Raw genomic sequence first — 11402 nt, forward strand, 5'->3', positions numbered from 1 at the left:
TCAGTTCGAGTTTATCTCAACCTAAGTCTTCTGGTTTTCATGCACTATCTTGCCCATAACTTGGCAGGTTTGATAAACATTTAACAAAGGCCACATAAATTCTACACGCAAATCAAACGAACATTAGCCAAGTATTACCATGGTGAGTGTTGACGTAATGATAACACAGTTTACCGGATGTTATAGAAAACGATGACGTGAGACAGTCTCCAGTGGTAACTAGAGTAATTCACCCCTAGGGCCCCCCCACATCTAGAGGCCCCCCATATCTAGGGCCTCCCCACATCTAGAGGCCCCCCATATCTAGGGCCCGTCCACAACATTGTAAAAAAAAAGTTTTTAAAACCTTTACCACAGAGCGATAAACAAGTGGAACAGATTGCCTAACACTCACTGTGCACCACTTACCGTAACTCCACCAGGCCGCCACAAATATTTCCTACTGAAACTCATGTTTGGTGAACTGATTTAACTTATTTAACACAGAGATTATGATAAAATAATAAAAAGGCTGTATAAATAAGTTAACACTACACCACACAAACTTCTTCAAGATCCAAAACTAATTCTTCAATCAGCAGTAAATTCGCTGGTTTCCTTGAAATGTTTCGTTAAAAGAAAGCGAGACAGTTTTGATGCCTATGAGGAAAAAGCAAATGATCTGGCAGGAAGCACTGAGTTTGTCCATTCAGGTCGTCAGAGGCGATCAAACGTACGGCTCGCTCCACTGGATTATGGACGTTCAAGTGAAGTGGATCTCAGTCCATGAGACAATTTCCGAACAAAATGTTTCCTCACAGTCATTGATCACCTCGTGGTATCCCTAAACGGAAGGATTTCTGCATACACGTTGGTGAAGGAGCGCTTTGGCTTTTTAAGCAATCTGGAAACCATGTCAGCCGATGCCATTCATTCTGCTACAGAAAATCTTCTGCAAACTTATGGAAAAGATATTGATGAAAACATCCAATGAAATGATTCAATTCTCGTCTCTGGTAAAGTTGTGTGCAAAAGCCGCTGATGATCCCAATGAGTCGTTTTATTACAGAAGTATAAAGGAAAATGATGGCTTACAATCAGCATTTCCAAATGTAGAAACGGTTTTGATGATGTATCTGGTGTTAATGGTCTCCAATGATACCGGGGAGCGTTCCTTCTCAAAAATGAAACTGATTAAAAACAGGCTGAGGGCCACGATGCGCCAGGAGAGACTCAACAATCTGATGCTATTAAGCACCGAGTCAGACACTTCATGAGAACTTCCATTTGACAATGTGATACGTTTATTTGATAGAAAAAAAATCACGAAAAGTGCATTTGTAAATGAATGTATACACTTTCTTTGAATGGAATAAGTAGCTTGTAAATGTGTCATTATTACTAGATTTTATTGTTTCTATTGACCTTAGATATTACCTATATTTATTTTCAGTTGTCAGCAGGGGACCCCCCACTGCTAGGTGTCGCCCAGGGGCCCCTCAACCCCTAAGTCCGGTACTGACTCTACTAGTTTGATATTTACTCTGCCATGGTAACTCTTCGTGGGCAGAGTTTGTATTCACTCGGGATGATGTTTAATTTAGTGCTGCTTCATTCTTGCCCCCTTCAACTTCGTCACCAAACTCGTTCCCTCTCGCTCTCTCCAACAGAAAAGTTTCACATCTTTGATTAACTCACAGAAGACATTCAGATGGGGAAAGCTCACAAGTGAATCCATTGTATAATATCTCACCGACTAACTGAGATGTCGCAGAGTTCAAAACAGGTCGCAGAAGAGGGAAAAAACAACCCATATGAAGTCAACAGGTCAAAACAGGTCACACAAGAGGTCACGAATACCTCACCATCACAGACTACACCAAAATAAACTCAGAGGAGGAAGACTTACAGAAGAACGCCACATAACGATGACAACGAACTCTTAAACCTATCAGATTAACCTTACAAACAAGTGCAGATCAATATAATGACCTCCCTCACCTATGCCTTCCTTCATACTTCCCTACCTTCCCACACCTCCCCTACCTTCCCACACCTCCTCTACCTTCCCACACCTTCATACATCATTCTTTACCTTCCCACACCCTCCCACATCCCTCCCCACGCCCTCCCAAACCCTCCACACCACAGTAGAGACTTCCAAAAAACCTACAAAACCAAACCAAACCACAACACGAGGACCTGGGTACTCACCTTCTCCTGGTGTAGGGCCGCCTGCTTCATAAAGATCGCCCGCTTCTTGTCCTTACACCTCTTGTTCTGGAACCACACCCGGATCACCCTGGGCGACAGTCCCGTCATCTCCACTAACTGTTCCTTCATCAGAGCGTCCGGCCGGGGATTCGCCGCGTAACAGGTTCTATATGAGGGGTGGTATCATACACACACACGTCTTCTGGTTATCATAGGTAGTAGGGAGGGAGAGCTTAGATAACATAGGTGATTCTTAATTGGTTCATAAGACAGGTGTTTTTTGGAGGGGGAGATGAGGTGTCTTTTTCTTTCTTATTGACTTAGGTGGAATTTTTTTTTACTTATATATAAATTTAGATTTAGATAACAGAAGCTTTAAAAACTAACACTTGTTATCGTTCTTCTGATATCTGGTTATCCTTCAACAGGTAACAGGATAAAATAGCATAAAAAAAATAACACCTGTAATCTACTTGTGATAATCTGAGATAACAAATTTGGATAACAAGTGTTTGAAAAAAAATCTATTGCACCTGTGTTATCATTCACTGTAAGCTTAATTAATAACACGTACTTTCGTTTTTGTTATCTTAGAAAAAGGGAGGATAACTTAGCTAATAATTATTCCTAATATATTTATTTTAGGTAAAGACGAAGAGGAAAGAAGTTATCTTTTGATGAGAGAGAGACAGACAGACAGACAGACAGACAGATAGAGAGAGAGATACAGAGAGACAGACAGACAGACAGATAGGTAGACAGACAGATAGAGACACAGAGAGACAGACAGACAGATAGACAGACAGAGACACAAAGAAGGGAGAGAGAGAGAGAGAGAGAGAGAGAGAGAGAGAGAGAGAGAGAGAGAGAGAGAGAGAGAGAGAGAGAGAGAGAGAGAGAGAGAGAGTAACAATAATAAATAAAATAAAACCTAAAAATAAAATAAAAATCTCAAACAAAACGACAAAATTAATTCCAAACAAAAACAAACAAAAACATTATAGAAAACAACACTTAATTCAAAACAAAAACATTAACATTATAGAAGAAATAAAGAGACAAATTAATTTCTTCACTGCCATAGTTAGTTAGTCATAATGGAACCGAATCCTTCTCCTACTGATTCTGGTGGCTTGTTTGTTTTTGTTTGTGTTTGTGTTTGTTTGTTTGTTTGTTTGTGAGGGGAGTGAGGTAGGGAGGAAGAGGAGAGAGAAGGGTTTTAGTCTTGTTTCCATAATTTTGGGCAAAGTTATCAGGAGATTGTGGTTGTTGTTGTTGGTTGTTGTTGTTTTAGTGGTTGTTAGTATGATTATTCTTGATTGTTGTTATCCATCCATCTATTCACTCCTCCATCCATCCATCCATCCATCCATCCATCCATCCATCCATCCATCCTCATATACAAATAGAACCCTTCACTGCTCCTCCACACACACACACACACACACACACACACACACACACACACACACACACACACACACACACACACACACACACACACACACACACACACACACACACACTCCAGCAAGCAGGTGGGGTTTAGGCTACAGTAGTAGTAGAGTAGTAGTGGTGGTGTTAGTGGTGGTGTTTAGTAGGAGTAGCAGGAGTAGGGGTAAAGGAGAGATAGGAGAGTGCTGTTGGAGGAGGAGAGGAGAGCAGGAGTAGGGGTGGTGTTGGGTAGGAGAGGAGACAGGAGTAGGGTTGTTGAGAGGAGTGAGGAGTAGCAGGAGGTGAGGGGTGCTGTTGAGTAGGAGTAGCAGGAGGAGTGGGTGCTGTTGGAGGAGAGGAGTAGCAGGAGTAGGGGTGGTGTTTGTAGGAGTAGCAGGAGAGGTGCTGTTGAGTAGGAGTAGGAGCAGGAGTAGGGGTGGTGTTGAGTAGGAGTGGGAGTAGCAGGAGTAGGGGTGGTGTTGGAGTAGGAGTAGGGAGTAGCAGGAGTAGGGTGGTGTTGGAGGGAGTAGGAGTAGCAGGAGAGGGGTGGTTGAGTAGGAGTAGGAGCAGTGAGTAGGGGTCACATCACCAGAATCATCAGGAGAAGGTCTCGAGCCCACTATGCCTACCTCAGCGTATGTAGCTGTTTCTCTGTCAACACCGTCCGTACTTCAGTGGGCTTTCCTTCACTCTTGTGCACTCTGCCTGTTGTGTCTCTCCTGCCTAGGCTTACACCACCTCCAGCACCTCCTCCTCCTCCGCCTCTATCGCTGCCTCTATCGCTGCCTCTGTCTCCTCCTGAAGAAGTTACCCCCGTACTGCTGCCCCTGGGTCTACTGCCGGTCTGGTGGGACGCTGGCTCAGGTTCTTCTGTGAGGGAAGGAGGAGAGGAAGTGTTAGTGTGTGTGTCTGGTTGATGGCCATGGTGGTGATAGTAGTTATGGTGGTGGTGATTTTCATGGTAATAATAATAATGTCAGTAATGATAATGAGATAGTAATAGTAATACATTTGATACTAATGACAATAAAGCAATATTATTACTACTTAGATTAATAATAATTAATGATAATAATAATAATAATAATAATAATAATAATAATAATAATAATAATAATAATAATAATAATAGGTTCATAACATTATCCCGAGGTCTTATACGCTACAATAAATGAAATTCCAAAATAAAAATCAATCAATTCACTTAAGCAAATTAGCCTGAAGAAATGCATCACCCTGCCTCCTTAACCTAACCTAACCTAACCTTATTTCTTATGCCTCGTCGTCTAGGAGGAACTTGGGAATCAGCTCTCCCTCCTTCCGCTTGTCTGTCAGTATGTCCGGCTGTTTGTCCACGCGATAACTTGAACGGACTTAGTGTGTGGTTAGGTCACAACAACATCTCACGCCAGTTTGATGGTCAGTGTGTGTGTTGTGTTGTTACTGTATGAGTTACGGTGTGGCGTGATGGGGCGGCGGAGGGGGGGCGGCGGGTGGGGCGGCGGGTGGGGCGCAGGGGTGGAGATAGGGGGAAGGAAGGAGGGAGCGAGGGAAAGGGAAGAAGAGTGGAGAAGGTAGGTAAGGCGTTTGATAAGGGGAGGGGGGGGAGCGAGGCAGAGCGAAGAGGAAGGGTTGAAGGTAGGGAGGGGAGGGGTGAGGGTAAAGGAAGAGGAAGGAGGAAAGAAGGGAGGGAAGGCAGCGAGAAGGAGAGGGTAAGGGGTAAGGCATGAGGAAGGGGAAGGAAGGGGCGTAGCAGAAGGAAGGAGAAAGGAGGAAAGTAACAGGAGTTAAGTGGAAGAGGTGGAAAGGGGAAAAGGGGGTAATGGGAAGGTAGCTGGGAAGGGTAGGTTATACACCTTGGTAACACCATGACCGTTGGAAGGGTTCTCTTAACACCGGAAGCTGTTAACACCATCACCGTTGGAAGGGTTCTCTGTTAACACCGCCGTTGGAAGGTTCTCTGTTAACACCATCACCGTTGGAATGGTTCTCTGTTAACACCATGACCGTTGGAAGGGTTCTCTGTTAACACCATCACCGTTGGAAGGGTTCTCTGTTAACACCATCACCGTTGGAAGGGTTCTCTGTTAACACGCCGTTGGAAGGGTTCTCTGTTAACACCATCACCGTTGGAATGGTTCTCTGTTAACACCATCACCGTTGGAAGGGTTCTTTAACACTGCTGTGAAGGCTCTTTAACACCATCGCCGTTGGAAGGGTTCTCTGTTAACACCACACCGTGAAGGGTTCTGTTAACCCATCGCCGTTGGAAGGCTTCACCACGTGAAGGTCGTTACACCATCACCGTGGAAGGGTTCTCTGTTAACACCATCACCGTTGAAGGGTTCTCTGTTAACACCATCACCGTTGGAAGGGTTCTCTGTTAACACCATCACCGTTGGAAGGGTTCTCTGTTACACCGCCGTTGAAGGGTTCTCTGTTAACACCATCACCGTTGGAATGGTCTCTGTTAACACCATGACCGTTGGAAGGGTTCTCTGTTAACACCATCACCGTTGGAAGGGTTCTCTGTTAACACCATCACCGTTGAAGGGTTCTCTGTTAACACCACAGTCTGTTAACACCATGACCGTTGGAAGGGTTCTCTGTTAACACCATCACCGTTGGAAGGGTTCTCTGTTAACACCATGACCGTTGGAGGGTTCTGTTAACACCATCACCGTTGGAAGGGTTCTGTTACACCATGACCGTTGGAAGGGTTCTCTGTTAACACCATCACCGTTGGAATGGTTCTCTGTTAACACCATGACCGTTGGAAGGGTTCTCTACACCATACCGGAGGGTCTCTGTTAACACCATCACCGTTGGAAGGGTTCCCTGTTAACACCATGACCGTTGGAAGGGTTCTCTGTTACCCGTTCTGTTACCATCACCGTTGGAAGGGTTCTCTGTTAACACCATCACCGTTGAAGGGTTCTCTGTTAACACCATCACCGTTGGAAGGGTTCTCTGTTACACCATCACCGTGAGCTGTTAAACCATCACCGTTGGAAGGGTCTCTGTTAACACCATGACCGTTGGAAGGGTTCTCTGTTAACACCATCACCGTTGAAGGGTTCTCTGTTAACACCATCACCGTTGGAAGTTCTCTGTTAACACCATCACCGTTGGAAGGGTTCTCTGTTAACACCATCACCGTTGGAAGGGTTCTGTTAACACCATCACTGCTGAAGGGTTCTGTTAACACCATCACCGTTGGAAGGGTTCTCTGTTAACACCATCACCGTTGGAAGGGTTCTGTTAACACCATGACCGTGAAGGGTCTCTGTTAACACCATCACCGTTGAAGGGTTCTCTGTTAACACCATCACCGTTGGAGGGTTCTCTGTTCCATCACCGTTGGAAGGGTCTCTGTTAACACCATCACCGTTGGAAGGGTTCTCTGTTAACACCATCACCGTTGGAAGTTCTCTGTTAACACCATCACCGTTGGAAGGGTTTCTCTGTTAACACCATCACCGTTGGAAGGGTTCTCTGTTAACACCATCACCGTTGGAGGGTTCTCTGTTAACACCATCACCGTTGGAAGGGTCTCTGTTAACACCATGACCGTTGAAGGGTTCTCTGTTAACACCATCACCGTTGGAAGGGTTCTCTGTTAACACCATCACCGTTGAAGGGTTTTCTGTTACCATCACCGTTGGAAGGGTTCTCTGTTAACACCATGACCGTTGGAAGGGTTCTCTGTTAACACCATCACCGTTGGAAGGGTCTCTGTAACACCACACCGGAGGCTGTTAACACCATCACCGTTGGAAGGGTTCTCTGTTAACACCATCACCGTTGAGGGTTCTCTGTTAACACCATCACCGTTGGAAGGGTTCTCTGTTAACACCATCACCGTTGAAGGGTTCTCTGTTAACACCATCACCGTTGGAAGGTCTCTGTTAACACCATCACCGTTGGAAGGGTTCTCTGTTAACACCATCACCGTTGGAAGGTTCTCTTAACACCATCACCGTTGGAAGGGTTCTCTGTTAACACCATCACCGTTGGAAGGGTTCTCTGTTAACACCATGACCGTTGGAAGGGTTCTCTGTTAACACCATCACCGTTGGAAGGGTTCTCTGTTAACACCATCACCGTTGGAAGTCTCTGTTAACACCATCACCGTTGGAAGGGTTCTCTGTTACCACACGTTGAAGGGTCTGTTAACACCATCACCGTTGAAGGGTCTCTGTTAACACCATCACTGTTGAAGGGTTCTTTCCGAACAACACCATCACCGTTGGAAGGGTTCTGTTAACACCATCACCGTTGGAAGGGTTCTCTGTTAACACCATCACCGTTGGAAGGGTTCTCTGTTACCACCCGTTGAAGGGTTCTGTTAACACCATCACCGTTGGAAGGGTTCTCTGTTAACACCATCACCGTGGAAGGGTTCTCTGTTAACACCATCACCGTTGGAAGGGTCTCTGTTAACACACCACAAACCAACGAAGGGTTCCAACACCAACAATCTCTGTTAACACCATCACCGTTGGAAGGGTTCTCTGTTAACACCATCACCGCTGGAAGGGTTCTGTTAACACCATCACCGTTGGAAGGGTTCTCTGTTAACACCATCACCGTTGAAGGGTTCTGTTAACACCATCACCGTTGGAAGGGTTCTCTGTTACCACCATCACCGTTGAAGGGTTCTCTGTTAACAATGACCGTTGGAAGGGTTCTCTGTTAACACCATCACCGTTGGAAGGTCTCTGTTAACACCATCACCGTTGGAAGGGTTCTCTGTTAACACCATCACCGTTGGAAGGGTTCTCTGTTAACACCATCAAATATTTACCGAACAATTCGACAACAGATTTAAAAGTCGAAGAATTTTAACCCCTCCCCACCCTGTTCCTCCGCCCCCCTCCCTCACCCTCCAGCCCCCTCACCCTCCAGCCCCCTCACCTCTCCACCCCCACCTCTCCAGCCCCCTCACCTCCAGCCCCACCCCCTTGCCCCCAGCCCTCCCCTTCAGTGTCCCTCCTTCCTTCTCTCCTTCCACCCATCACCCCTTCCATCCACCCACCTCCTTCACTACCTCCTTCAGCCCCCTCCTCCTCTAATCAACCCTCCACCCCTCTACCCCCTCCTCTAATCAACCCCCATCTACCCTCCAAAGTAAAAAAAAAAAAGAATGCATTGTTTTAAAATGTCCGATTTGACTGCACTTTTAATTCGGATAATGCATTTCATTTTGGATCAACAAGTTGTAAACGCTTATGTACTTTATCGTCATACTATTTAATATTTTTATACAAATTAAAACAAAAACAAAGTAAATTCGAATGCAATGTTTGAGTTTGTTAATGTATGAATGTTCTGGATAATAATGATGATGATGATGATGATGATAGTAATAATAATAATAATCATACAAAAACGCAACATAAAAACAAAGTCAAATATTTAATTTAACTCTAAATATAATTAGTAAAAACATTAACAAAATTAAAAACAATAACAACAATTAAGAGAACAATAACTACAAAAATATTACAGTTATAGGAACAACCACCATCACCATCACAACCACCACCACCACAACCACCACCACCACCACCATCACAACCACCACCACCAACAACACCATTACACCATCACAACAACCACCACCATCACAACCACCACCATCACAACCACCACCATCACAACCACCACCACCACCATCACAACAACAACAACCACCACCAACAACACCATTACCACCATCACACCCACCACCATCACAAACCACCACCACCACCACCATTACAACCACCACCATCACAAACCACCACCACCACCACCATCACAACCACCACCATCACAACCACCACCATCACAACCACCACCATCACAACCACCACCATCACAACCACCACCAACAACACCATTACCAACAACAACTACAACAACTACAGAAACAATAATAGCCAAATATTTAATAAATATGTAAACAAACGATACAACAACAACAACAACAACAACAACAACAACAACAACAATAACTACAACTACAACAACAACAACTACAACAACTACAACAACAACAACAAGAACTGGGGACACATCATGTATTTGTAATTTGGAGGAAAAAATAAATATATATTGTTGGAGTTAAAAGCCTTTTAATCGCATGTTCACGTCATCGAGTGGTGGTAGTGATGGTGGTAGTAGTAGTGGTAGTGGTTGTGTGTGTGTGGTAGTGGGTAGTGTGGTGTGGTGGTAGTAACATACATACATACATACATACATACATACATACATACATACATACATACATACATACATACATACATACATACATACCCGAATCCACTCTCTCTTTTACACATACACGGTAGAAAACAACCTCACCTCAGTCTCTCACCACACACTCGTTAATAACTCGTAAAATACCTGTAATTAAGCAGTAACGGACCCCAAAACGCAGGTAAACGCAGATTATGGGAAAAATACACAGATCCAACTCGACATTGTAACAGGGTGAGTCTAACCGCTTTTCACAGGCTCCCACAGATTCCCACAGACTCCAACAAACTCCCACAGCCTCCCACAGACTCTTAAAGAATCTTAGAATTAGTCATCATAAAAGTTAATATTGGAGGAGGGGGGGTGAGGGGTGAGGGGAAGGGGAGAGGAGGGAAATGGAAGAAAGGGAAGGGGAGGGAGATCAGAGGACACCTTGGTCCAGTAGGTCAGTGACGGTCAGGTAATTGGCAGGTGAGCGAGACGGTCCCAGCTGACTACTGGCCGTAACGTGACGGACGGAATGCGGGGAGGGAGGGGTAGGGAGAGAGAGAGAGAGAGAGAGAGAGAGAGAGAGAGAGAGAGAGAGAGAGGTAGTGTTACAGCCAATAGTTACCTGTAATCTGGTGGTGTGGTCACGGCCGATACCTGCCAGGTGTACCACATTAACATAACACTGCCACCCCATCACCCACACAGGATACATTAATTATTATGATTTACCTTTCGTTATTTGTTCTTCTTTGAATAACGTAATTTAAGGAAGTCTCTCTCTCTCCAATGCACTGTAAATAGACGTTATCTCGAGGGATTTATTAGTTAAGGTGTGTGTGTGTGTGTGTGTGTGTGTGTGTGTCTGTCCAGGTTGGTGTTTTAATGTGGGAACCACAGTAACACACTCACCGTATCGATCACCTTCACCCACCCACCCACCCACCCACCCACCCACCCATCCACCCACCCACCCATCCACATACTCAAACACCCACCACTGCTGCTGCGATTCCCGACATGCGTGTGTGTTATGCGTGACTGCGTGCGTAATTGCGTGCGCATTGCGTGTGGTGATCGCTGACAAGTGTTCGCAGGTCTTTAAAACACATGTTAGAACACCCACTGAACACGTGGCCAGCCGAGAACACATGTCAACAGAAGTTCCCACAGATTGAAGCTCTTGTCTGTTCCCAACCTAACCTAACCTAACCTAACCTAACCTAACCTAACCTAACCTAACCTAACTAAACCATAACGACTGTGGCCCCATTAGTAGAGAGTTCCCCCCAATCACACACTCATGAAACGCTTTCAGTAACTCGTAAATACTTGAACTACTATTGACCTACCTAATGGAGCGCCCATTAACGACTTGACCTGCCTGGTTTATCGCTCTTAACAACCATTACACTCTATTATTTATGGCCAGTGTGTCAGTGTGGATGTTAAATCTCACGCTGTTTAGGATCTCTCTCTCTCTCTACTAGTTCTAAACCCACAGTGCCTCATCCACCCCACAGTGCCTCATCCACCCCACAGTG

The 11402-nt window shown here is 45.1% G+C and overlaps 1 protein-coding gene across 1 annotated transcript in view; it reads right to left on the reverse strand.

The window, feature by feature from the left end:
• Positions 1–2193: 2193 nt before the first annotated feature.
• The window catches only part of LOC121865316 (insulin gene enhancer protein ISL-1-like), a gene marked incomplete at its 3' end in the record, with an annotated part of 79037 nt that continues 69828 nt past the window's right edge, over positions 2194–11402 (reverse strand). The window contains exons 5-6 of the mRNA XM_042364656.1: positions 4257–4497; positions 2194–2359 (exon numbers count right to left, since the gene is read on the reverse strand). Of these exons, the coding sequence (XP_042220590.1) occupies positions 2194–2359; positions 4257–4497 (407 nt within the window). The remainder of the gene's footprint in view (positions 2360–4256; positions 4498–11402) is intronic.

This window comes from Homarus americanus, unplaced genomic scaffold (assembly GCF_018991925.1).
Source record: "Homarus americanus isolate GMGI-L3 unplaced genomic scaffold, GMGI_Hamer_2.0 scaffold15945, whole genome shotgun sequence".
NCBI lineage: Eukaryota > Metazoa > Arthropoda > Malacostraca > Decapoda > Nephropidae > Homarus > Homarus americanus.